Raw genomic sequence first — 27,433 nt, forward strand, 5'->3', positions numbered from 1 at the left:
TCCATCTCCAAAATAGCCCCGTAAACCACCGACACTACCCCCTTCTCCAGTCCCCCTGTCGTCAGCAGCTCCTCCAGCAATGTGGAAGCCGGATCTACTGGGAAGCTCTGTATCTCCTTTCTGGCAAAGTCGTGAACCTGCATGTATAATCCTCTGACATGATGACCTCTCACGTTTTACGATGTTAATTGCACTGTGCGAATGTATGTCATTTGCCCAGCTAGCAGTGTCAGAGGCTGTGGGTTCAGGCCCCATTCCAGAGAGTTTAACGCAAATCCAGGCTGACCCACACTTAATAATAATCGATTATTGTCACAAGTAGGCTCCAATGAAGTTATTGTGAAAAGCCCCTAGTCGCCACATTCCGGCACCTGTTTGGGGAGGCCGGTACGGGAATTGAACCCGCGCTGCTGGCATTGTCCTGCATCACAAGCCAGCTGTTTGGCCCACTGTGCTAAACCAGCCCCACTTTGCATTTACCATTTAGAATTCTCAGTTAAACAGTTCCTAAAGGGAAAAACTTGAACTTAGCAAGCCAATGCAGTTCAAATGCTGCTTATAAATAAAGTGAACAATATAGGTTACTTGCTTATCTGTGTAGAGACCTTTGGAGAGACTTCCTTTCAAGTGCAGATCCAGTATATTTCCCAACCTAACAGCATTTGGCAAAACTGCTGTTCAACTTAAAATCCTTCTGCCTTGTCAGACTCAAATCTTATGGCAAATTGCAAAACTACAGACAGACCTGGAACCTCCCATTAATTAACACCACCTGTATCCCACTAAGTTCCATGGCCTGCTTAGTTCGGACGAAATACAATCCCTCAACATTATCAACTCTCCAGGGACTCTCCAGCAATCATAACAATATTCCAAGTAAGTAGTTGGAATAGATGATTACCACTCTTTTACGACTTTTTTTTGATTAAATATTTTATTGAAAATTTTTGGTCAACCAACACAGTACATTGTGCATCCTTTACACAATATTATAACAACACAAATAACAATGACCTATTTTATAAACAAAAAATGAATAAATAATACATAACAAATGAAAACTAGCCCTAATTGGCAACTGCCTTATCACAAATAACACTCTCCAAAAATATAATTTAACAGTCCAATATATAATTATCTGTAGCAACGACCTATACATACTATACAGTATATATTAACAACCCTGAGAGTCCTTCTGGTTCCTCCTCCTCCCCCCGATCCTGGGCTGCTGCTGCTGCCTTTTTTCCATTCCGTCTATCTTTCTGCGAGGTATTCGACGAACGGTTGCCACCGCCTGGTGAACCCTTGAGCCGACCCCCTTAGGACGAACTTAATCCGCTCTAGCTTTATAAACCCCGCCATGTCATTTATCCAGGTCTCCACCCCCGGGGGCTTGGCTTCTTTCCACATTAACAATATCCTGCGCCGGGCTACTAGGGACGCAAAGGCCAAAACATCGACCTCTCTCGCCTCCTGCACTCCCGGCTCTTGTGCAACCCCAAATATAGCCAACCCCCAGCTTGGTTCGACCCGGACTCCTACTACTTTTGAAAGCACCTTTGTCACCCCCATCCAAAACCCCTGTAGTGCTGGGCATGACCAAAACATATGGGTATGATTCGCTGGGCTTCTCGAGCACCTCGCACACCTATCCTCCACCCCAAAAAATTTACTGAGCCGTGCTCCAGTCATATGCGCCCTGTGTAATACCTTAAACTGAATCAGGCTTAGCCTGGCACACGAGGACGACGAGCTTACCCTGCTTAGGGCATCTGCCCACAGCCCCTCCTCGATCTCCTCCCCCAGCTCTTCTTCCCATTTCCCTTTTAGTTCATCTACCATAGTCTCCCCCTCGTCCCTCATTTCCCTATATATATCTGACACCTTACCATCCCCCACCCATGTCTTTGAGATCACTCTGTCCTGCACCTCTTTTGTCGGGAGCTGCGGGAATTCCCTCACCTGTTGCCTCGCAAAAGCCCTCAGTTGCATATACCTGAATGCATTCCCTTGGGGCAACCCATATTTCTCGGTCAGCGCTCCCAGACTCGCGAACTTCCCATCCACAAACAGATCTTTCAGTTGCGTTATTCCTGCTCTTTGCCCCATTCCATATCCCCCATCCATTCCCCCCGGGGCAAACCTATGATTGTTTCTTATCGGGGGCCCCCCCAAGGCTCCAGTCTTTCCCCTATGCCGTCTCCTCCTTTTCCTTCTTTAAGAGAAGCGATATCGTTGCTTCAGACATAGTCGGGGGCAGTTGTCCCCTTTCCTTTGCCTCATTAAAGGTCCTCGTCAGTACCGGGGCGAGCAAGTCCACATATTTTCTATAGAATTCGACTGGGAATCCATCCGGTCCCGGGGCCTTTCCCGCCTGCATGCTCCTAATTCCTTTCACCACTTCTTCTACCTCGATCTGTGCTCCCAGTCCCACCCTTTCCTGCTCTTCCACCTTGGGAAATTCCAGCCGATCCAAGAAGCCCATCATTCTCTCCCTCCCATCCGGGGGTTGAGCTTCATATAATTTTTTATAAAATGTCTTGAACACTCCATTCACTCTCTCCGCTCCCCGCTCCATCTCTCCTTCCTCATCCCTCACTCCCCCTATTTCCCTCGCTGCTCCCCTTTTCCTCAATTGGTGTGCCAGCAACCTGCTCGCCTTCTCCCCATATTCGTACTGTACACCCTGTGCCTTCCTCCATTGTGCCTCTGCAGTGCCCGTAGTCAGCAAGTCAAATTCTACATGTAGCCTTTGCCTTTCCCTGTACAGTCCCTCCACCGGTGCTTCCGCATATTGTCTGTCCACCCTCAAAAGTTCTTGCAGCAACCGCTCCCGTTCCTTACTCTCCTGCTTCCCTTTATGTGCCCTTATTGATATCAGCTCCCCTCTAACCACCGCCTTCAACGCCTCCCAGACCACTCCCGCCTGGACCTCCCCATTATCATTGAGTTCCAAGTACTTTTCAATGCACCCCCTCACCCTTAGACACACCCCCTCATCCGCCATTAGTCCCATGTCCATTCTCCAGGGTGGGCGCCCTCCTGTTTCCTCCCCTATCTCCAAGTCCACCCAGTGTGGAGCGTGATCCGAAATGGCTATAGCCGTATACTCCGTTCCCCTCACCTTCGGGATCAATGCCCTACCCAGCACAAAAAAGTCTATTCGCGAGTAGACTTTATGGACATAGGAGAAAAACGAGAACTCCTTACTTCTAGGTCTGCTAAATCTCCACGGGTCTACACCTCCCATCTGCTCCATAAAATCTTTAAGTACCTTGGCTGCTGCCGGCCTCCTTCCAGTCCTGGACTTCGACCTATCCAGCCCTGGTTCCAACACCGTATTAAAATCTCCCCCCATTATCAGCTTTCCCATCTCTAGGTCCGGAATGCGTCCTAGCATCCGCCTCATAAAATTGGCATCATCCCAGTTCGGGGCATATACGTTTACCAAAACCACCGTCTCCCCCTGTAGTTTGCCACTCACCATCACGTATCTGCCCCCGTTATCCGCCACTATAGTCTTTGCCTCGAACATTACCCGCTTCCCCACTAATATAGCCACCCCCCCTGTTTTTCGCATCTAGCCCCGAATGGAACACCTGCCCCACCCATCCTTTGCGTAGCCTAACCTGGTCTATCAGTTTCAGGTGCGTTTCCTGTAACATAACCACATCTGCCTTAAGTTTCTTAAGGTGTGCGAGTACCCGTGCCCTCTTTATCGGCCCGTTCAGCCCTCTCACGTTCCACGTGATCAGCCGAGTTGGGGGGCTTCCTACCCCCCCCCCCCTTGTCGATTAGCCATCACCTTTTTCCAGCTCCTCACCCGGTTCCCACGCAGCTGTATCTCCCCCAGGCGGTGCCCCCCCGCCCATCCTCCCCCATACCAGCTCCCCCCTCTCCCCAGCAGCAGCAACCCAGTAATTCCCCCCTCCCACCCCCCCTGCTAGGTCCCCCGCTAGCGTAATTACTCCCCCCATGTTGCTCCCAGAAGTCAGCAAACTCTGGCCGACCTCGGCTTCCCCCCGTGACCTCGGCTCGCAGCGTGCGACGCCCCCTCCTTCCTGCTTTTCTGTTCCCGCCATGATTATCATAGCGCGGGAACCAAGCCCGCGCTTCTCCCTTGGCCCCGCCCCCAATGGCCAACGCCCCATCTCTTCCACCTCCTTTCCTCCCCCCATCACCACCTGTGGGAGAGAGAAAAGTTACCACATCGCAGGATTAGTACATAAAACTCCTCTTTCCCCCCTTTTTAAACCCCCTCTTTGGCCCCCACATTCGCCCCACCACTTTGTTCAAACGTTCTTTTTAATAACCCACTCATTCCAGTTTTTCTTCCACAATAAAAGTCCACGCTTCATCCGCCGTCTCAAAGTAGTGGTGCCTCCCTCGATATGTGACCCACAGTCTTGCCGGTTGCAGCATTCCAAATTTTATCTTCTTTTTATGAGGCACCGCCTTGGCCCGATTAAAGCTCGCCCTCCTTCTCGCCACCTCCGCACTCCAGTCTTGATAAACGCGGATCACCGCGTTCTCCCATTTACTGCTCCGAGTTTTCTTCGCCCATCTAAGGACCATTTCTCTATCCTTAAAACGGAGGAATCTCACCACTATGGCTCTGGGAATTTCTCCTGCTCTCGGTCCTCGCGCCATCACTCGGTATGCTCCCTCCACCTCCAACGGACCCGCCGGGGCCTCCGCTCCCATTAACGAGTGCAGCATCGTGCTCACATATGCCCCGACGTCCGCTCCCTCCACACCTTCAGGAAGACCAAGAATCCTCAGGTTGTTCCTCCTTGCGTTGTTTTCCAGTGCCTCCAACCTTTCCACACATCGTTTCTGATGTGCCTCCTGCGTCTCCGTCTTCACCACCAGGCCCTGTATGTCGTCCTCATTCTCGGCTGCCTTTGCCTTCACGACCCGAAGCTCCCGCTCCTGGGTCTTTTGTTCCTCCTTTAGCCCTTCGATCGCCTGTAGTATCGGGGCCAACAGCTCTTTCTTCATTTCCTTTTTGATCTCTTCCACACAGCATTTCAAGAACTCCTGTTGTTCAGGGCCCCATGTTAAACTGCTACCTTCCGACGCCATCTTGGTTTTTGCTTGCCTTCCTTGCTGCTGTTCTAAAGGATCCACTGCAATCCGGCCACTTTCTCCTCCTTTTTCCATCCGTATCCAGGGGGGATTCCCTTCTGGTTTACCACACAGTGTTTTTAGCCGTCAAAATTGCCGTTGGGGCTCCTATCAAGAGCCCAAAAGTCCGTTTCACCGGGAGCTGCCGAAACGTGCGACTCAGCTGGTCATCGCCGCACCCGGAAGTCCTTTTACGACTTCTTAATGACAGCTTTAGTAGACACAGTCTGTATGTATTTCAAACCAGGGTTTCCAACAATGTTACTGCTACAAATAGGAAATATAGTATATAACAATTTCTACATTCATTACACACCCCTTAACTTATGTTAGTTTAAAAAAAGATCCAGTCCTTTATACCCAAGTGCTGATTGGTCCTAAACTAAATAAATTGGGGATAACAATTGGCTGTAAGTTGTCTGAAGCAGCTTAGAATTTTTTTTATTCTTTTATGGGAAGCGAGAGTTGTTGGCTCGGTCAGCGTTTGTTGCCCAGCCGCAATTACACTTGAGAAGTTGGCGGTGAGCTCCTGCCTTGAACTGCTGAAATCCCACATTGCTGGTAGGAAGTGAGTTCCAGGATTTTGACCAATGACAGTGCTGGAACAGTGATATAGTTTCTGGTCATGGTGGTGAGTGGCTTGGGGAGGCGAACCAGTGGGTGGTGATTTTCCGATACATCTACTACCCTTGTCTTGCTAGCTAGTAGTGGCCGTGGGGTTGGAAGGTGCTGCCTAAGGAGCCTTGGTGAGTGGCTGCAGTGCATCTGGTAGACCAGGCATTGTCAAACTCAGGGGCGCGACCCACGTGGGGTTGCAGAGCCGTCCGTTGCGGCGCTCCCGATCGCGCAAATCCGCGCGTAACAGCCAGCTTTTAATAATGCCGTGAGCGGCCTTCAAAATGGCCAGGAACAGATTTTTAAAATTTGGACGCACTGCGCATGCGTGCCCGATCATCGGTGCGCATGCGCAAAACTAGCGCCTGACCTGCTCTTGTAGAGAAAGATCTTGAAAGGTGCTATATGAACGCAGGCTTGTTTTTTCTTTAACCACCTGGCTCATTGTGGAAACCCTGGAAGAATATTTAGCAGGGAAATGAGAAACGGGCCAGGTTTTCTGAGGCGGTGAGGCTTAAGGCTGCAGTTAGTCTATTCCCCGTGGCTGTTTAACAAGGAGTGTGCATGTTAATCTATTGGTGACTTTTCTTTGAAGAATTGACTGTGTGTCACCATTGTCAACCTGAAATGTCTCGTGCAGTTGAATGTTAATATCTTGCAGCGACATCAATACAGTTCAGTGTGAAAATATTGCCATCGGAGAACAAATGACATTTTTTTTTCCAGAAAAAGGATGAGAAGCGAGAGGACCAGTTCTTCAATTTTAACGACCTGTGTTTTGGAGTGTCGACGGAGAGACAGCACCATTACTACCTGCACTACTTAGAGAGCTGGTGCGTTAAGAATACAGCTTTCATTCACAGCGTGCTCAGTAAACGGCAAAACCGTGTGTAAATTGCACCATGCTGTGTAGATTATTTGTCCATAAACCTGGGATACAAGCAGTTCACTTGTCCCTAAATAGTTCCTTTTTTCACTGGGAGCATAACAACAGAGCGTAAAAAGACTTTCCACGCACATCTCCCTTAAACTTTCCCCCTCTCACCTTGAAATCGCGACTCCTTGTAATTGACACCCCCACTCTTGGAAAAAGCTTGTTGCTATCCACCCTGTCCATACCTCTCATAATTTTGTAGACCTCAATCAGGTCCCCCCTCAACCTCTGTCTTTCCAACGAAAACAATCCTAATCTACTCAACCTTTCTTCATAGCTAGCATCCTCCATACCAGGCAACATCCTGGTGAACCTCCTCTGCACCCTCTCTAAAGCATCCACATCCTTCTGGTAATGTGGCGACTAGAACTGCACACAGTATTCCAAATGTGGCCTAATCAAAGTCCTATACAACTGTAACATGACCTGCTGACTCTTGTACTCGATACCCCGTCCGATGAAGGCAAGCATGCTGTCTGCCTTCTTGACCATTCGATCGACCTGCGTTGCCACCTTCAGGGTACAATGGACCTGAACTCCCAGATCTCTCTGTACATCAATTTTCCCCAGGACTCTTCCATTGACCGTATAGTCCGCTCTTGAATTAGATCTTCCAAAATGCATCACCTTGCATTTGCCTGGATTGAACTCCATCTGCCATTTCTCTGCCCAACTCTCCAATCTATCTATATTTTGCTGTATTCTCTGACAGTCCTCCTCGCTATCTGCAGCTCCACCAATCTTAGTATCATCTGGAAACTTACTAATCAGACCACCTATAACTTCGTCCAGATCATTTATGTATATCACAAACAACAGTGGTCCGAGCACGGATCCCTGTGGAACACCACTAGTCACCTTTCTCCATTTTGAGACACTCCCTTCCACCACTACTCCCTGTCTCCTGTTGCCCAGCCAATTCTTTATCCATCTAGCTAGTACACCCTGAACCCCATACGACTTCATTTTTTCCATCAACCTGCCATGGGAAACTTTATCAAACACCTTACTGAAGTCCATGTATATGACATGTACAGCCCTTCCCTCATCAATTAACTTTGTCACTTCCTCAAAGAATTCTATTAGGTTTGTAAGACATGACCTTCCCTGCACAAAACCATGCTGCCTATCACTGATAAGTCTCTTTTCTTCCAAATGTGAATAGATCCTTTCCTTCAGTATCTTCTCCAATAGTTTGCCTACCACTGACGTCAAGCTCACAGGTCTATAATTCCCTGGATTATCCCTGCCACTCTTCTTAAACAAGGGGACAACATTAGCAATTCTCCAGTCGTCCGGGACCTTACCCGTGCTCAAGGATGCTGCAAAGATATCTGTTAAAGCCCCAGCTATTTCGTCCCTCGCTTCCCTCAAACCCGTGATAGATCCCATCTGGACCCGGGGACATGTGCACCTTAATGCCTTTTAGAATACCCAAAACTTCTCCCTTCCTTATGCCGACTTGACCTAGAGTATTTAAACATCCATCCCTAGCCTCAACATCCGTCATGTCATGTCCCTCTCCTTGGTGAATACCGATGCAAAGTACTCATTAAGAATCTCACCCATTTCCTCTGACTCCACGCATAAATTCCCTCTTTTGTCTTTGAGTGGGCCAATCCTTTCTCTAGTTACCCTCTTGCTCCTTATATACGAATAAAAGGCTTTAGGATTTTCCTTAACCCTGTTAGCCAAAGATCTTTCATGGCCCCTTTTAGCCCACTTTATTGCGCTTTTGAGATTTGTCCTACTTTCCCGATATTCCTCCAAAGCTTCATCAGTTTTAAGTCGCCTAGATCTTATGTATGCTTCCTTTTTCATTTTAGCTAGTCTCACAATTCCACCCGTCATCCATGGTTCCCTAATCTTGCCATTTCTATCCCTCATTTTCACAGGGACATGTCTGTCCTCCACTCTAATCAACCTTTCCTTAAAAAACTCCCACATTTCAAATGTGGAATTACCCTTAAACAGCTGCTCCAATCCACATCCCCTAGCTCCTGCCGAATTTTGTTATACTTGGCCTTTCCCCAATTTAGCATTCTTCCTTTAGGACCACTCTCGTCTTTGTCCATGAGTATTCTAAAACTTATGGAACTGTGATCGCTATTCCCAAAGTAATCACCGACCGAAACTTCAACCACCTGGCCGGGATCATTCCCCAACACCAGGTCCAGTATGGCCCCTTCCCGAGTTGGACTATTTACATACTGCTTGAAAAAACTCTCCTGACAAAATTCTGCTCCATCTACGCCTCCAACACTACATGAGTCCCATTCAATGTTGGGGAAGTTAAAATCTCCCATCACGACCACCCTATTGCTCCTACATTTTTCTATAATCTGTCTACATATTTGTACCTGTACTTCACGCTCGCTTTTGGGAGGCCTGTAGTAAAGTCCCAACAATGTTACTGCACCCTTCCTATTTCTTAGCTCTACCCATATTGCCTCAGTGCTCGAATCCTCCATCGTGCCCCCCTCAATCACAGCTGTGATATCATCTCTGACCAGTAATACAACTCCTCCACCCCTTTTACCTCCCTCTCTATCCCTCCTGAATCATCTATACCCTGGGATATTTAGTTGCCAGTCTTGCCCTTCCCTCAACCAAGTCTCAGTAATAGCAATAACATAATATTCCCAGGTACTAATCCAAGCCCTAAATTCATCTGCCTTACCTGCTACACTTCTCGCATTGAAACAAATGCACCTCAGACCACCTGTCCCTTTGAGCTCATCATCTCTTCCCTGTCTACTCTTCCCCTTAGTCACATTGAGTTTATTGTCTAGTACCTTACTGGCTTTAGTTGCTGCCCCTTTACTGACCTCTAACTTCCTAATCTGGTTCCCATCCCCCTGCCACATTAGTTTACAACCTCCCCAACAGTGTTAGCACAAGCACCCCCTAGGACATTGGTTCCAGTCCTGACCAGGTGTAGACCATCCAATTTGTAATGGTCCCACCGTCCCCAGAAGCGGTTCCAATGTCCCAAAAACCTGAACCCCTCCCTCCTGCACCATCTCTCAAGCCACGTATTCATTCTGACTATTCTTGAATTTCTACTCTGACTGTCTCATGGCATTGGAGCAATCCTGAGATTACTACCTTTGAGGTCCTACTTTTTAACTTATCTCCTAACTCCCTAAATTCTGATTGTAGGACCTCATCCTGTTTTTTACCTATATCGTTGGTGCCTATATGCACCACGACAACTGACTGTTCACCCTCCCCCTTCAGTATGTCCTGCAGCCGATCTGAGACATCCCTGACCCGTGCACCCGGGAGGCAACATACCATTCGGGAGTCTCGTTTTCAACCAACGAAACGCCTGTCTACTCCCCTTACGATTGAATCCTCTATGACTATAGCCCTGCCAGTCTTTTTCCCGCTCTTCTGTGCGGCAGAGCCAGCCACGGTGCCATGAACCTGGCTACTACTGCCTTCCCCTGGTGAGTCATCTCCCCCAACAGTATCCAAAACAGTATACTTGTTTTGGAGGGAGATGACCGCAGGGGACACCTGCACTGCCTTGCTGCTCTTTCTCTGCTTTTTGGTCACCCATTTCCTGTCTCCCTCACCAATCCTAATCTGCGGTGTGACCAACTCACTAAACGTGCTATCCACGACCTCCTCAGCATCGCGGATGCTCCAAAGTGAGTCCATCCGCAGCTCCAGAGCCGGCATGCGGTCTAACAGGAGCTGCAGCTGGACACACTTACCGAACATGAAGGAATCGGGGGCATCGGCCTCGTCCCTGAACTCCCACATTGAGCATGAGGAGCATATCACGGGTCTGGGATCTCCTGCCATTTTTACACTTTACCTTAACTGATTACAAATATAATATCAAATAAGGAATAAGTGAAAGGAATAAAGATACTTACCAAGCACAATACTTACCAACACACGAAGATTTAAATTTCTCCCAGCTACTGCTAATTGGAGCACTTTCCTTACCAGCCAATCAGGTCACTGCTTTGCTGTGATGTCACTCTTCAAGATAAGTTTTTAAAGAGGAAAACTTACCTTCCCGACAGACCCTTAGCCACTGCTCCCGCCGAAAATCTGAAGGCCGCTTCTCTGGCAGCTGTCCCCACCGCTCTCCTCGCGCTCTTTTATCCTGTGTCCTCGCCGCTCTCCTCGCGCTCTTTCACTTGTGTCCCCGCCGCGCTCCTCGCGCTCTTTTATCCTGTGTCCTCGCCGCTCTCCTCGCGCTCTTTCACTTGTGTCCCCGCCGCGCTCCTCGCGCTCTTTTATCCTGTGTCCCCGTCGCTCTCCTCGTGCTCTTTCACTGCAGGCTGTGCAACAGCCAATCAGCAGCTCTGCTCCACTGCCCTCTGCTGGATCTTAGAGTATGATAATCTGATAATCTTTTATTATTATCACAAGTCGGTTTACATTAACACTGTGAAAATCCCCCAGTCGCCACATTCCGGTGCCTGTTCAGATACACTGAGGGAGAATTCAAAATGTCCAATTTACCTAACAAACATATCTTTCGGGACTTTTGTGAGGAAACCGGAGCACACGGAGGAAACCCACGCAGATACGGGGAGAATGTGCAGACTCCGCGCAGACAGTGACCCAAGCTGGGAATCGAACCTGGGACCCTGCCGCTGTGCAGCAACAGTGCTAACCACTGTGCAGCAGCAGTGCTAACCACTGTGCAGCAACAGTGCTAACCACTGTGCAGCAACAGTGCTAACCTCTGTGCAGCAACAGTGCTAACCACTGTACAGCAACGGTGCTAACCACTGCAGCAACGGTGCTAACCACTGCAGCAACGGTGCAAACCACTGCAGCAACGGTGCTGACCACGGTGCAGCAACGGTGCTGACCACGGTGCAGCAACGGTGCTGACCACTGTGCAGCAACGGTGCTAACCACTGTGCAGCAACGGTGCTAACCACTGTGCAACAACAGTGCTAACCACTGTGCAGCAGCGGTGCTAACCACTGCAGCAACAGTGCTAACCACTGTGCAGCAGCAGTGCTAGCCACTGTGCAGCAACGGTGCTAACCACTGCAGCAACGGTGCTAACCGCTGTGCAGCAACAGTGCAACCGCTGGGCCGCAGCGGTGCTAACCGCTGTGCCGCCCTTTGAAAGCAAGGACGACGTGATGAAATTCTATAAACCAATGTGTGGCGCAGTGGTTAGCACTGCTGCCTCACGGCACCGAGGACCCGGGTTAGATCCCAACCCCGGGTCATTGTCCGTGTGGAGTTTGCACATGAAATGAAAATCGCTTATTGTTACAAGTAGGCTTCAAATGAAGTTACTGTGAAAAGCCCCTAGTCGCCACATTCCGCCGCCTGTTCGGGGAGGCTGGTACGGGAATTCAACCGTGCTGCTGGCCTGCCTTGGTCTGCTTTAAAAGCCAGCGATTTAGCCCAGTGTGCTAAACAAGCCCCTGTGTTCTCCCCGTGTCTACGTGGGTCTCACCCCCACAACCCAAAGATGTGCAGGTTAGATGGATTGGCCACGCTAAATTGTCCCTTAATTAAAAAACAAACAATGGTTCAGTCTCAACTGGAGTCTTGCACCCAGTGCTAGGCATCAGTCTTCAGAAAGGAGGTGAAAGGCATTGACACGGGTGCAATGGTTACGGGGATATGGATCTTCACTTACATCGATTGGATAAGTTGGGCCTGTCCTCGGTGACTAGACGGTTGAGAGGAGATTTAATAGAAATTTTCAAAATCATAAAGTGCCTGGAAAGAGCAGATGGAGAGAAATTGTTCGCATTAGTGCAACCCGAGGTCACCGATTTAAAACGATTGGCAAAGGAACCAAAGACAATGAGGAAAATCTTCACGCAGTTAGCGGTCAGGGACCGGAAAGACTGGCTGAGAGTGTGGTAGAAGCAGATTCAATTGGTGGTTTTCAAAAGGGAATTGAATAATTACCTGGGCAGAGACACATGGACTCAATGTTAACTCTGCTTCTCTCCACAGGGGCTCGTTTAGCACAGTGTGCTAAATAGCTGGCTTGTAAAGCAGACCTAGGGGCTTTTCACAGTAACTTCATTTGAAGCCTACTTGTGACAATAAACGATTTTCATTCACAAATGCTGCCAGCCAGCTGTGTTTCAGCGGGTAACACACTCATTTTACAGCCAGTAGGTTGTGGGTTTGGGCTCCCCTCTCTGGGCTAAGTGTGAAATTGAACCTGACACTTCCAGCGCAGTACGAAGGAAGCCCTGCACAGTTGGAGGTGCTTTCTTCCATAAAGGAGCTTCGCTGCCGCTCTCCGTGCGATGTAAAATATCCTAAGGCATTGCATTGAGGAGTAACTGGGAGCTCTCCCTGGCCAATGCTCATCCCTCAATCAACATCACTAAAACAGTTCATCTGGTATTATATCATTGTTAGAGCTTGGGGTGTGTAAACTGGCTGCTACAGTTCATACATTACAACAGGGAAATAGTCCCCGCGACAAAGCACCTTTGAGGCATTTTGAGATCACAAAAGGTGCTGTGTGAACGGAGTTTTTTTTAAACCAGCTGGAACAGGCAGAATGGACCGGATGGGACCCAATGGCTACTTCTGTCTCGTATGTCCAATAGAATATTGATCAACTCTCGTGTGAAATCCTTTTCCCAGTTTGATTAATCTGCTCTTCATTTGGCCTGTGAATAATCCAGTCTGCCTCATCAAAAACAAATTCACAGCGAATGTACCGAAGGTGTCGTGTTAATCTCACCTGCAATTACATTGCGAGCGAGTTACTGAGCTGTCCTTAACAAATTAAACAACATTAGCATATGCTCACTGCTTGTGTGTGGGTCGTGTACTATTCATGAACGTGGTCTAAACTCGCAGTTGTTAATTAAAGCAATAGTCCATGCTGAGAGTAGAAGACCATTCACAGAGTAGACGGCAATGAAGTTTTGAGGCTGACTGTCTAGAATTTGGTTTTGCGAAGCTATCTGCTGTATCCAATTTGTGCTGTCATTTACAGGGATATTATATTGGCCTCTTCAGCAGCATCCATTGAAGTCAGCATTGTTGCTCATCAACCAGACAAGGTAACACCACTGATGGCCAACGGCATTTAAAAACAAAATTTAAACTGCCCAATTCTTTTTTTTTCCCATTTAAGGGGCAAATTTAGCGTGGCCAATTCACCTACCCTGCACACCTTTGGCTTGTGGGGCTGCTGGAGAACGGTTAGGAAAGGAGTTGAGGCGGGGAGGTGACCAGTCATGATCGTATTGAATGGCGGAGCGGATTCGAGGCTGAATTGCCGACTCCTAGTTGTTATGTTCAGGTGTGGTTTGGCCAAGGAACTGATCCACACACGATTCAGGTGGAGCCTGTCCCAACGGAACAACTCCCTCTTTTCCCAGTCCCATGAATTCAAACCCATTTCTCCAACACCAGCCTTTGAGCCACACATTTACCGCTTTAATCTTCTTCACCCTGTGCCAATTAGCTCATGGCTCGGGTAGTAATCCGGAGATTATTACCTTTTTTGGTTCTGCTTTTAAATTTAGCCCCTTGCTGCCCTCATCCGCTCTGCAGAACTTCTCACCTTGTCCGACCTGTATCATTGCTACCCACGTGGACCACGGAAATTTGATCTTTACCCTTCCACTCCATGTTCCTTTGCAGCCCAGATCATACCTAGCACTAGGGAAACAACACAACCTTCGGGATTCTCGATCCTGGTCACAGAGAACAGTGTCTATGACCCTAATTATATTATTCCCATTTTACTTTTTGTTAAGTATTTTTATTCAAATGTTAACATTTTTACATTTAACACGCATAACATTACCAAACAAAATAAACCCAACACGAACCCCTGAACCCTCCCCACCTCGCCCTCTCCCCACACCCTCAGCAGTTGACAGTAACCAGCTCCCCGAAATGCAGTACAAACAAACCCCATCTTTTATGGAACCCCTCACTCGCTCCTCTTAAAGCAAATTTCGCCTTTTCTAAATGCAAGAACTCCCATCAAATTCCCGAGCCACACCGAGGTACAGGGTGGAGAAGCTAACCCCCACCCCGACAGAACCCGCCTACGAGCGATCAACAACGTGAGGCTAAAACATCTGCCTCCGCTCCGGTTTGCAAGTCTGAATATGGCCCACAGGGGACTGGGCTCGAAATCGACGTGCAAGAACGCCGACGTGGTGCTGAAGAACTACCTCTAAAATTTCCCCAACTTCGGGCAGGACCAGAACATCTGTACATGATTGGCTGGGTCCCTCCCACACCGCTCACAAATATCCTCCACCCCCTCAAACAGCCGGCTCATCCTCAACCTCGTCAGGTGCACTCGGGTGTTCTACCTTTAGTTGCATCAGACCCAGCATTGCACATGGGGTTGAGGCAATCACCCTTTGCAGCACCTCCCCCCACAACCCCTTCTCCACGCCATCCCCAGGTCCCAGTTAGCCATCATCCCCTCTAGAGATGCCTCATCCTCCTCCAAAACTCTCCGCTAGATTGCCAAGATGAACCCCCCCACTCCAACCCCATCACCGTCCATACCCCCTCCGGCAACGAGGTGGGCGGTGCCACCGGAAAAGCCGGAAAAACCTTTTTTGCAAAGTCCCGCACCTACATATACCTGAAACCCTCCCTATGTGGGACCTTAAACTTCTCCCTCCAACTCCTCCAAACTTGCAAACCACCCTTCCAAGATCAAGTCCTTCATCTCCATCAACCCTTGCTCCCCCCATCCCCGAAACCTCGCATCTCTCTTCTCTGGCTCAAACCCATGCTTCCCGCCGATCGGCATCAACTTCGACCCTGCCCCTAATCTGAAGTGCTGCCAAAATTGCCTGCATATTTTTAGCGTGGCCACCACCACAGGACTCCCCGAGCACTTCCCTGGGGCAAATGGAAACGGCGCCAACGTCCCCGACCCGCTACAAGAGCCTGCCTCCATCCTCACCCACAAAGCCTCTGTCTCCCTGTTCCAACCCCGCACCTTCTCCACGTTCGCCGCCCAATAACAGTACAACCGGTTCGGAAGGGCCAAGCCCCTCCCGACTGTCGCGCTCTCTGAAGTACTGTTCTCCTAATCCTTGCCACCTTACCTGCCCACACAAACGACAAAACCAACCTATTCACTCATAAAGAACTATTTCGGTAAAAAGATCGGTAAGCAAGCACTGAAATAAAAATCAAAACCTCTGCAAAATTTTCATCTTAACCGCCTGCACCCGACCTGCCAACGATAGGGGAAGTCTTCTGACCTCTAGATCTGCCTTGACCCTGCCCACCAGATTTATAAAGTTCAACTTAACGGAGCCGGGCCCAATTACTAACCCCAATTATGAATACATTTCTCTTCTCTTTCCCCCCACTTTATTGGCTGCCTGTACTTCGGTACTGTGGTTGGTTTGCTCATCCTCCCCACAGTCCCCGCTCTTGCCCCCACAGGGAACAAGCATCTCAAACCTGTTGGACCAGAGCCAAGGCTCCTGCAGCCTTAACTCTTGAATCCCTCTCCCTGCCTCACTCACAGTCGCACCCTCTTGTCCCTGACCACTGGTCGATTTCAAGGCTGAGGTGTGTCACTGCCTCCTGAAACACAACATCTAGGTAACTCTCCTCCTCCCTGATGTGTCGCAGCGTCTGAAGCTCAGACTCCAGCTCATAAACTCTGAGCCGAAGTTCCTCGAACAACCAACTTGCTACAGCTGTGTGCACTGGGAATCACAATGGGGTCCACCAGCTCCCACAACATGCAGGTAAAGTGCATCGCCTGGCACTGCATCTCCATTTTATTTAATTAGTTTTTAAAACATTTCCAACCAGTGTTTAGTTTTATTAATTTGTAAAATATTTCACCTTTGATCTGAAAGTAATTTAGACTTGAGGAATGCAAATGAGCAGTTACCTGCCAGCCAATGAATGTACCATTTTCACGTGCCGTCCGTCCTGGATTGTTTTGCAAAGTCCGCTCGCTGCCGGAGTAGAGGTGTTCCTCACCGGTCCGGCTCCTGCTCTTTTTAAATCCTTCTGTGTGGACAGCCTTCGTTTCCCTATTACAGGAAGGATGGAGAGGCACCGGAGAAGGTGCAAGAATGATACCGGAGCCGGTGGGCCACAATTTACCGGGCTGGGGCTCTGTTTTCGTTTTAGAAACGAAAAGGCAAGTCCGAGTGGAGTTTGCATTCTCCCCGTGTCTGCGTGGGTTTCGCCCCCACAACCCAGAAGATGTGCAGGGCGGGTGAATTGGCCACGTTAAATTGCCCCTCAATTGGAAAAAATTAATTGGGTACTCTAAATTTATATACAAAAAAATAAACTAAAAGGCTGATGGGTGTCATGCTAGAGATCTTTAACTTTATGAAAAGACTTGATTAGTTGGGAGAAAAGCAATGAATGTGCGATAGTCACTAATAAATCCTATCATAATTTTAATCTTTATTGTCACAAGTAGGCTTACATTAACACGGCAATGAAGTTACTGCGAAAATCCCCTAGTCGCCATATTACACCGCCTGTTCGGGTGCACGGAGGGAGAATTCAGAATGTCCAATTCACCTAACAAGGACGACTTTCGTGACTTGTGGGAGGAAACCCACGCAGACACGGAGGCTCCATACAGACAGTGACCCAAGCCGGGAATCGAACCCGGGACCCTGGTGCTGTGAAGCAGCAGTGCTACCCACCGTGCTGCCCACGCTAGCATGGAAATGAAGGAGAAACTTCTTTAGCCAGAGAGTGGCGAGAATGTGCAACTGGCTGGCAAACGGGGAGGTTGAGCCAAATGGCATTAATGTTGTTGACGGGAGGCTTTATCAATACAGGGGCAAAGGAACCATGTCGCGCTGTTGAGGGTTAGGTGGAGTCGGAGGACGCTCATAATGTGGAACGAAACGTCCTGGTGGTGCTGGGCTGGGCTGCTCCTATGCTGTAAATTCAATGCAAGTGTCAGAACATTCTTTGCTTCTCGTTCAGGTCGGCTGGGAACTTTGGCTTCTGGAGGATGCAGCTCGCGCAGAATTTCCTGTGACGGAGAACAGTGATGATACCATGCCAATTGGTGTTGGCATCGACATCACCAACCAGCAGCCAGTCATCCTGGGTGAGTGTTTCATTTCTAAATCGATGTTTGGGATAACTTGTCCTTTTGTGATTATCTGTCTTCAACCCCACCTGTTGGCAGGGCGCACCGGGGGGAAACATCTCTGCTTCCCTTCTAAACAGTCCATGGGATCTTTCACCTCCAACCAGAGAAGGCATGCGGGGCCTGGGTTTAACATTTCCCCTGGAAGGCAGCACCTCTGAGAGCTGCCTTCCTTCAGTAATGGTTCTGGAGTGTCAGCCAGGACGTCGTGCTCGAGCCCCGAGGGTAGTTTGGAGGTGACAATGGCCGATGCACTTGGTGGAGGTTAGAGAGGAGCTGCAATATTTCTTGCTGTAGTGGATTCCTGCACAGTACTGTTTGCGACGGGAGGATGTAGCTGGTGTTTTGCCAAACTGCAACCTTGCGTTGGCAAGTTGTGTACTTGCCTGTTGTCCCAAAATGGTCTGAGATTCATAAATACTTTCTGTTCCTGCTAAGTAGATGATTTATTTTGGTGTTGCACTATGGGTGTAGAGTTCGAGTAAAGCCTCTGGGTTTAAGGGGGGGGGAAAGATAATTGGATTAAGGTGTGGAGAGAGAATGAAGTGTCCCATTTTAAAGTGACTTGTTCTTGTTTTTAATATCGCATTTAGAATTCTACAGCGCTAAGGACCCGGGTTCGATCCCCACCCCGGGTCACTGTCTGTGTGGAGTTTGCACATTCTCCCCGTGTCTGCGTGGGTCTCACCCCCACAACCCAAAGATGTGTGGGGTGGATGGATTCGACACACTAAATTACCCCTTAATTGAAAAAAATAATTGGGTACTCTAAATTGAAAAAAAGATCTCACATTTAGAATTGAGCTGTGATTGGAAATGTTTCTCCTGCCTTGTCAGTGGTGGAAATAGTGCAGCATAAAGGTGTGAAAAGATGTCATTAGAAAATAAGTGTTAATACGATTTTCACATTATCTCTTTTACTTCAATGCCTCAAAACCTCGTCCCTCCCTCTATTATTAGTGTCACAAGTAGGCTTACATTAACACTGCAATGCAGTTACCGTGAAAGCCCCTAGTCGCCACACTCCGGCGCCTGTTCGGGTACACAGAGGGAGAATTCAGAATGGCCAATTCACCTAACAAGCACGTCTTTCGGGCCTTGTGGGAGGAAACCAGAGCACCAGGAGGAAACCCACGTAGACACGGGGAGAACGTGCAGACTCCTAAGAACATAAGAACTAGGAGCAGGAGTAGGCCATCTGGCCACTCGAGCCTGCTCCGCCATTCAATGAGATCATGGCTGATCTTTTGTGGACTCAGCTCCACTTTCCGGCCCGAACACCATAACCCTTAATCCCTTTATTCTTCAAAAAACTATCTATCTTTATCTTAAAAACATTTAATGAAGGAGCCTCTACTGCTTCACTGGGCAAGGAATTCCATAGATTCACAACCCTTTGGGTGAAGAAGTTCCTCCTAAACTCAGTCCTAAATCTACTTCCCCTTATTTTGAGGCTATGCCCCCTAGTTCTGCTTTCACCCGCCAGTGGAAAAAAACCTGCCCGCATCTATCCTATCTATTCCCTTCGTAATTTTATATGTTTCTATAAGATCCCCCTCATCCTTCTAAATTCCAACGAGTACAGAAGTGACCCAAGCCAGGAATTGAACCCGGCACCCTGGTGCTGTGAAGCAACAGTGCTAACCACTGTGCTACCATGTGTAACCTCCTCCACTCCACAGCCCTCAGAGGTCATCTGATCTGCAAAGATGGAACAATTAAAATCGGAGGTTCTCAAGGGCCCTTTGAGAAGCTCCGATTTAATTGTTCCATCTTTGGAGATCATGGCTTCAGCTATCGAGGTCCAAAGCTCTAGAATTCGCTCTGTATATCCCTTTGATTCTTTACTTCACTTTCAGCCTCGAGGATGCTTCCTAAAATTGACCTCTTTGACTATACCTATGGCACCTGCCCTAACACTGCCTTGTCTGGCTTGCTGTCTAATTTTGCTTTACAATGCTGCTGCTAATTGGCTTGGGATGTTTTCAATTGTTAAAGCCATGATATACATGTCAGTTGTTGTATGTGAAGGGCAATGAGTATAAAAGTATTTAGATTTAGCACCCTTCAACCATTGGGAAGGAAATCACTACCTTCACACACAAGTCGCATTACGTTCACCCCCCACCATCTGGCCTGGGCTTGCGAAATCCTACCAACTGTCCTGGCTTGAGACAACTCACACCTCTTTAACCTGGGGTTGCCCCTCTCTCTGGATATGAAAAGACTTAATTACATATTACATAGAATTTTACATAGAATTTACAGTGCAGAAGGAGGCCATTCGGCCCATTGAGTCTGCACCGGCTCTTGGAAAGAGCACCCTACCCAAGGTCAACACCTCCACCCAACACTAAGGGCAATTTTGGACACTGAGAGCAATTTATCATGGCCAATCCACCTAACGTGCACATCTTTGGACTGTGGGAGGAAACCGGAGCACCCGGAGGAAACCCACGCACACACGGGGAGGATGTGCAGACCCCGCACAGACAGTGACCCAAGCCGGAATCGAACCTGGGACCCTGGAGCTGTGAAGCAATTGTGCTATCCACAATGCTACCGTGCTGCCCTCCACAATGCTACTGTGCTGCCCTGCAAATACTCGCATTCTAAGCATTGTCTGGCATCTTTGACTTTGTCTACATATATGTTTCTGGAACCTACCTCTGCATTCACCTGAGGAAGGAGCAGCGCTCTGAAAGCTGGTGATTTGAAACAAACCTGTTGGACTTTAACCTGGTGTTGTCAGACTTCTTACTATGCTCACCCCAGTCCAACGCCGGCATCTCCACATCATGTTCACACACAAGCTGAGATTCCTCGTCGTGTGTATTTGATAGTTATATGCATCATGGCATCAGTTTACTTCGTTCAGAATGAAGTCAACATAGAATTGAAACAACTCTTTGCTGAGTAAAAATCTTCAAGTCATTGTGTGTATGTTTTATTTAATCATTCTTAAATTTTGTTCTTTTTAGCAGGGAGCGAGAAAACCTACCCTCCTTGTCCCATCTTGATGTTGCTCTCGACAGATGGACTTCTTTGTCCATTCTATATGCTTAACTCCATTCCTGGGATGAAGTCAGCGACACATGCTCCACGTTGCCCACATCTTCAAGGGGAGCGAGAGCCCAAACCAGGTATAGGTTACACCTGCATATAGCAGTGGCAATACATAGCCGGCGAAACGCGGAAGAGGACTATGTGGCCCATTTTCAGCTGCGCTGACTCTCTGAAAGAACTGTTCACTGGGCGGTTTTCCCTTTTAAAAGCTGTTATTGGTGTTGTCTCCACCTCTGCTTCTAATGGGTTTGATTCCCATTCCAGAGATTTGTTCCCCTCATCCCAAGCTATCATCCCGGTGCACTATGGAGGGAGTGATGTCTGCCGGGGCCGCAGGAAAGGGCAGTGTAAACAGATCCAATGTAACTAGGGCAGCACGGTAGCACAGTGGTTAGCACTGTTGCTTCACAGCTCCAGAGTCCCAGGTTCGATTCCCGGCTTGGGTCTGTGCGGAGTGTGCACGTCCTCCCCGTGTGTGCGTGGGTTTCCTCCGGGTGCTCCGGTTTCCTCCCACAGTCCAAAAATGTGCAGGTTAGGTGGATTGGCAATAATAAATTGCCCTGAAGTGTCCAAAAAAGGTTGGGTTGGGTTATGGGGATAGGGTGGAGGTGTGGGCTTGGATAGGGTTGGCTTTCCAAGGGCCAGTGCTGACTCGATGGGCTGAATGGCCTCCTTCTGCACTGTAGATTCTATGATTCTATAAGTGCAACCTCAATGAAGGCTTGAACAAGAACTTGATGGATTTATGAAGAAAGAGGACAGGGAGTGAGACTGACTGGATAACTCTTTCAATGAGCCAGCATGGGCCGAATGGCCTCTTTCTCTGCTCCAGGATTCGACTAAATCAATTGACTAACGAAGCAAATGGGTTTTGTTTTTGCATGTACTCCTGTTGGAGAAATTCTGATATTATGTTTGATTTTTATATAATTGCCGCTTTTCATGGGCAAAGTGTAATTTTATAGTTATGTTGAGGAGCTTATCGCTAACCTTTGGCCTTCTCCTGCAGTTCAGGCATCGCTACCTGCTCCCTCAATGTTGGTGCCATCACGTGCTTCAACAGCGTCGCCAGAGAGCACTGCAGTCATTGTGCACCCTCCCCCTTCATTCCGCTCGTCTGTCTTGCCAGTGATCCTGCCTTCTTTATCCCACCACCCACGGGTACCGGGCGATTCTCGGTCTTTTAAAGATTTCCCAGCTCCTGATTTGAGAGCCGAGAACCTGGAGTCGAGCTCCTCGAGCGACAGTCCATTCGGGGGTGGCTTCGGGAGTGGCTTGCCGGTACCGAAGTTCCGCGCGGCCAAATTTGTTAGGTAAGTCCTGTTTGATCCATTACCGTCAGTCTCGTGCAATTGCATCAAAAACTGCATAGCCAGAAACAAACATTTAGACCGGCTCGTGCATGCCGGTGTATAAGCTCCGAGGGCCCTCCCTCATCATCTTTCCCTGTCCTTCTGTAATAAATGTTGGAAACACTCAGCAGGCCTGATAGCGTCTTTAGAGAAGGAAACGGTGTTAACGCTTCAGGTCCGTGACCGTTCACCATAACGGAGACGTGTCTATGAGACCGTGTTTTGGTTGATTTGTGGTTAATTCATTCAGGTGATGTGTCGCGTTGCTGGCTAGACCAGTGGCTGTTGTCCATCCCGAATTTCTCTTGTGAAGGTGATCGTGCGCCTCCGCCTTGAATCGCTGCAGTCCTGATCAAACTTGATCTTGGTTAAGTTAGAAGAGGGACTTGGGTGATGCACGAGTGAGCCACGATGCACAGGCGGAACTTGACAGCGTTAGTGGAGGAAATTAAGGGGGATCTCGAGAGGTGGGACGCTTGACGTTAGCAGGGAGAGTGCAGATGGTAAAATTGAACGTGCTGCCAAAACTCCTGTTTTTCAGACCCTCACGATCTTTCTCCGGCCTTCTTCCGGAGGGAGGGTAGAGGCACTGATTACAGAGTTTATTTGGGTGGGAAAGGTGCTGAGGGTGAAGAGGGCGCCGCTCTCAAGGCAGAGACAGAAAGGTTGGGGGTGTGGGGGAGGGGGGGCGGTTTGTGCTCCTAAACCTGATGAATTGTTACAATCTTTGGGATTTTGGAGGAGCCGGAGCTGGGGAGGGGAAGGGGCCGATGTTGTGGCCTTCGCCTCCAATTGCCCAGCGAAGGATCCTGTTAAATTGGAGGTTGGAGCCGGGGGTGGCGGCCTGGCTGAGACTTGTACGATTTTCTGCGGCTGGAGAAGATTAAGTTCGAGTTGAGGGGGTCAGAAGAGGTGCAGTGTGTGGTGATATACATCACTGTAAGTACACAAAGGGTTAATGTACATACACTACACCTAGCTGGACACTAGAGGGAACACCAGAGACATGACACAGGCAGTCAACCAATAGGTCAGTAAGATAGGACACGAACAATGGGCAGTCATGATACACACAGAGGTGACATTACCACAGGAGGGCATTACACCAACCCATATAAAAGGGCACATCGCACATGCTCAGTCTCTTTCCAGTGGAGACACTCTTGAGTACAGACACTGGGTTGATTGAACATCACACCCACCACGTGGATTGTAGCAGACTGGTTAGTCAGTCTGAGTAACTATAGCAGGATTAACAGTAGCGTTGAATCCAAGAAGGAGAATTGTTAATAGTTTAATAAACGTGTTAAAGCTATCTCCAAGTCCGAACCTTCCTCTGTCAGAGGGCACATCAAGGAAGCAGCTTATGCTACGTCAAGAGCATAACAAACACAGTGAGGTCTGTACGTGACTTTATTTGAGGAGTTGTTTGTCATTGGGGGAGAGGGTTGATCAAAAGGGGAAAAATTGTGCAAACGGTTAACTGTTGATGGACTGTGTTGATGTGTATGTTTGGAATAAAATATCCCTTTTCAAAAAAAAAGTTAGAAGAGGGACAGAAAGTCTGACGGAGAGAAAGCAGACCTTTCTCAAGGTGAGCATCATTCCTGAAAGAGAAGTGAGAGTAAATTAAACACAAATATTAAAACAGAATGCCGAAAATCTGAAATTAAAAAACTGAACGTCTGGAAATGTTCAGTCGGTCTGACCGCATTTACAGAGAGAGAGAAGCAGTTAATGTTTTGAGATTTGATGCCCTTTGATGAGACCACCCCTGTGTTTGTCCAGCTTTCTCTCAAAGGCATCTCTGCTATTCCTCAATTACTCCATCCGGTTCCAGTTTCTCTGCCTAAAAGAATTCTCCTCAATTCCCTTTTGGATTTATTAGCTACTTGTCTCCCAATACTTGGAAACATCTCTACTTCTACCGTATCAAACCCTTTCATTGCTAAGACCTCTATAAGGTCATCCCTTAGCCTTCCCTCTTCCAGAGAGAGTGTGTTGAGCCATTGCTGATAGGTATAACCTCTCGATTCTGGTCTCAACCTTGCATTTTTTTTTTTTTTTTTGCACGTCACCCATTGTTGTGAAATCCCCCCCCCGCACACGATCGCGTGCTTCCTGACATCATCCCTGAACAGCCTACCTCTGATTTTAAGGTTACGTTTCTTCCGGTCTGCTCTATCAGAGGAAATAATTCCGTTGAAGAATCCATAGAATCCCGACGGCGCGGACGGAGGCTGTGGGCAGCACGGTAGCATAGTGGTTAGCCCTGTGGCTTCACAGCGCCAGGGTGCCAGGTTCGATTCCCCGCTGGGTCACTGTCTGTGCGGAGTCTGCACGTTCTCCCCACGTCTGCGTGGATTTCCTCCGGGTGCTCCGGTTTCCTCCCACAGTCCAAAGACGTGCAGGTTAGGTGGCTTGGCCATGCTAAATTGCCCCTTAGTGTCCAAAAGGTTAGGTGGGGTTACTGGCTTACGGGTATAGAGTGGAGGCACGGGGCTTAAGTGGGGTGCTCTTTCTAAGGGCCAGTGCAGACTTGATGGGCCGAATGGCCTCCTTCTGCACTACGTTCTATGTCTATTAAAATCAAATTTGTCCCATCAAGTCTGCACCGACCCTCTGAAAGAGCACCCCATCGAGGCTCAGCCCTATCCCCGTAACCCCACCTAACATCTTTGGGACTGTGGGAGGCAACAAGAGGAAAGCCATGGGGAGAACATGCAAACTCCACACAGACAGTCACTCGAGGCCGAAATTAAAGCCGGATCCCTGACGCTGTGAGGCAGCAGTGCTAACCGCTGCCACCAATTGCTCTCCTTCTACCCTTCAATTCCTTTAACCAGTTCAAACACCTCAATTACACCACTCATTTATCTTCAATATTCCCCCGTGATGTTGAGAGGCTGCGGCTCTGGTACTCGGTGGCAGGTATCATTGAAAGCTTTTGGTTTTCAGCTTGTGCTCTCGAATTTGCAAGTTGTGTTGAGTGCATGATATTGCTACCTTTGCATTGCAGAGTTGTGAACTGTGAGCCACCTGATCAATGTGAAATGTTCATTCTGTTTGTCTCTGGATCGGGCCGGACCCTCCGTTACTGTTTCAGAGTTCTCACATACCTTTGGTGCTTAAATGAGTCGGGACAAATTTCCTGGAGGAGAGGGCCACACATGTTTGCAGAAAGTGTGGTTTTGATGGGCTGAATGGCCTATTTGGGTTCTGTGCTTGATATTTAATGGTCTAGCAATTTAGTGTTATTTTTTTTTTTACTGCCAGCTGTTGCTCTGCTTTGTAGGTTTCTGGACTTGGGTACCACATCATCCAGTGGGTCCGAGTCACCCGGAGAAGCAGAACAACAAGCCTCTGGACAAGTACGCAGCGCACACCCAGGTTCTGCAACTGAAAATACTATTTTATTCAGCCTGCTGCTAGATATTGAAAGTGCAAATGTATATTCTTCCCGCCACAATGTTCCTTTACTTTCCCATATGCCTATGTCACACCTCTACCGGCATCATACCCGTCTGCGGTCTCCTCTGTGCCCCGTCTCTCCCTGCAGTCCCATCTCTGCCTGGTGTTGCAGCATCCCCCAGCCCTGTCTCTGCCACACACACACCCCTCACTCCCACTCTGGCATTGAAACTGAAGACAAACCTGGCAGGGTAAATGGTCTATTGTCGCCGTGCGACAACTGAACCATTCACTTTGTGCGTTTTATTTCTCGACTGCTTTCTCGTGTTCAATCTGATACCTATTTGACAATGAAGAAGCAAATTTCAGTGAGTTATCTGCATATCGGTGATGGATTGGGGGTGGTGAGGGAAATGGAAGACAATTCAGAAAACTACTGAGCTGCTAATTTTCTTTCTTTCTTTCTTCACGTAGCCACGACTCGAAGTTTAGTGGGCGCTTCTGCAACCTTTCCTGTTTCCAGTATTTGCCCTACCCAGGTAAGAGTTTTGGTAACTCAGTCATCATGAAACAGAATCGCTTTATATGAGGATCGCCTGCTGAGTGTGTTTGTGTTACTTTTTTTTTTGTTGTAAAAGCTGCTCAGCAGATTGAAGCAAAGAGGCAGGCGTTTTCTGCTGGCTCCATTCGACCGACGCAACTGGCCACTTCCAAAGTTGGGAGGAGCCTGGGATTTCTTAGTGCCGCCAATCTGAAGGAGTCCCACAGCAAGCCAGCTCTCTGCTTGATCTTTGCGGTCTTCCCTCCTACTGAGCAGAAGGCCAGTGAGGGGGTGGTCAGGCGGAGGTAGTGCCAGATCCTGATGCACCGGCAGTCAGAATTGCCGGTCCTTTCCTTTCTTAAAACTAAATTTAGAGTATCCAATTCTTTTTTTTTCCAATTAAGGGGCAGTTTAGCGTGGCCAATCCACCTACCCTGCACATCTTTTTGGGTTGTGGGGGTGAGACCCACGCAGACACTGGGAGAATGTGCAAACTCCACACGGATCGAGCACGGGTCCTTGGCTGCCGTGAGGCAGCAGTACTAACCACTGCTACCCGCCTGCCCTTTCCTGCCGCCAATTTGGAAAGTTGTTTCAAGCCCTGCTCCTGTTTTGCTCTGATTGCCACAGCAAAGATCCAGTGCCCCCAAGTTGTTAAATCGATCACAAGTCTGATGGTGAAGTGTGAATCCGGCGTGATGCCTTTTCTTGGTTGTTCATTGGCTTTCTGCTCATTAGTGGGAGGTAAGACCACAAAGCTGGCTCTCTGTGGGACGTCTCTTGTTCACAGAATGCAACATTACACACCTCCGCCTGCTACCTCCTAACCAACCCAGTGTCCCAGCTGTCACTCTTTATGTTCTATTTAAACTAGAAAGAGGGGAATCAGCTGATGGGGCACTGTAACAAACCGGATGTCAAAGGAAACTTAACTAATTAAACCAAAATAGAATTGCTGGTGGTGACGATGCACAGCCCCCGTGATGCCCACCGGGCATGGAAGGCCTGAAGGGTAACGGCGGACACCGAATGTTCCCTCTGCAGGGCCACCCAGCCATGAGCATAGCCACGGTACAGGGGCCGAAGTCACCTTTTATATGTGCTCGAGATACTTAAATGTATCGATACCCATGACCTATTTATTCACACCTGTAACAATGTATTTAACATAACATTAACCACCAGTTTGTTATGAGCATAGATATTTTGCCGTGGATGCTGGTACACACTACCTTGTAATTTCTCTTCAGAACTCCGCCTCTTTGGAATTGTCGGTGTCTGATTTGGAG

At 48.5% G+C, this 27,433-nt stretch overlaps 1 protein-coding gene across 1 annotated transcript in view; it reads left to right on the forward strand.

Moving 5' to 3' along the window:
- nup214 (nucleoporin 214) overlaps nucleotides 1-27,433 on the forward strand; it is a 53,331-nt gene that overhangs the window by 11,924 nt on the left and 13,974 nt on the right. Inside the window, exons 7-14 of the mRNA XM_072487810.1 lie at nucleotides 6,469-6,575; nucleotides 13,641-13,707; nucleotides 17,606-17,732; nucleotides 20,756-20,917; nucleotides 21,850-22,153; nucleotides 25,488-25,582; nucleotides 26,078-26,142; nucleotides 27,395-27,433. The exon at nucleotides 27,395-27,433 is cut by the window's right edge and continues 57 nt beyond it. Coding sequence (XP_072343911.1) covers nucleotides 6,469-6,575; nucleotides 13,641-13,707; nucleotides 17,606-17,732; nucleotides 20,756-20,917; nucleotides 21,850-22,153; nucleotides 25,488-25,582; nucleotides 26,078-26,142; nucleotides 27,395-27,433 — 966 coding nt within the window. The remainder of the gene's footprint in view (nucleotides 1-6,468; nucleotides 6,576-13,640; nucleotides 13,708-17,605; nucleotides 17,733-20,755; nucleotides 20,918-21,849; nucleotides 22,154-25,487; nucleotides 25,583-26,077; nucleotides 26,143-27,394) is intronic.

Source organism: Scyliorhinus torazame, chromosome 22 (genome assembly GCF_047496885.1).
Source record: "Scyliorhinus torazame isolate Kashiwa2021f chromosome 22, sScyTor2.1, whole genome shotgun sequence".
NCBI lineage: Eukaryota > Metazoa > Chordata > Chondrichthyes > Carcharhiniformes > Scyliorhinidae > Scyliorhinus > Scyliorhinus torazame.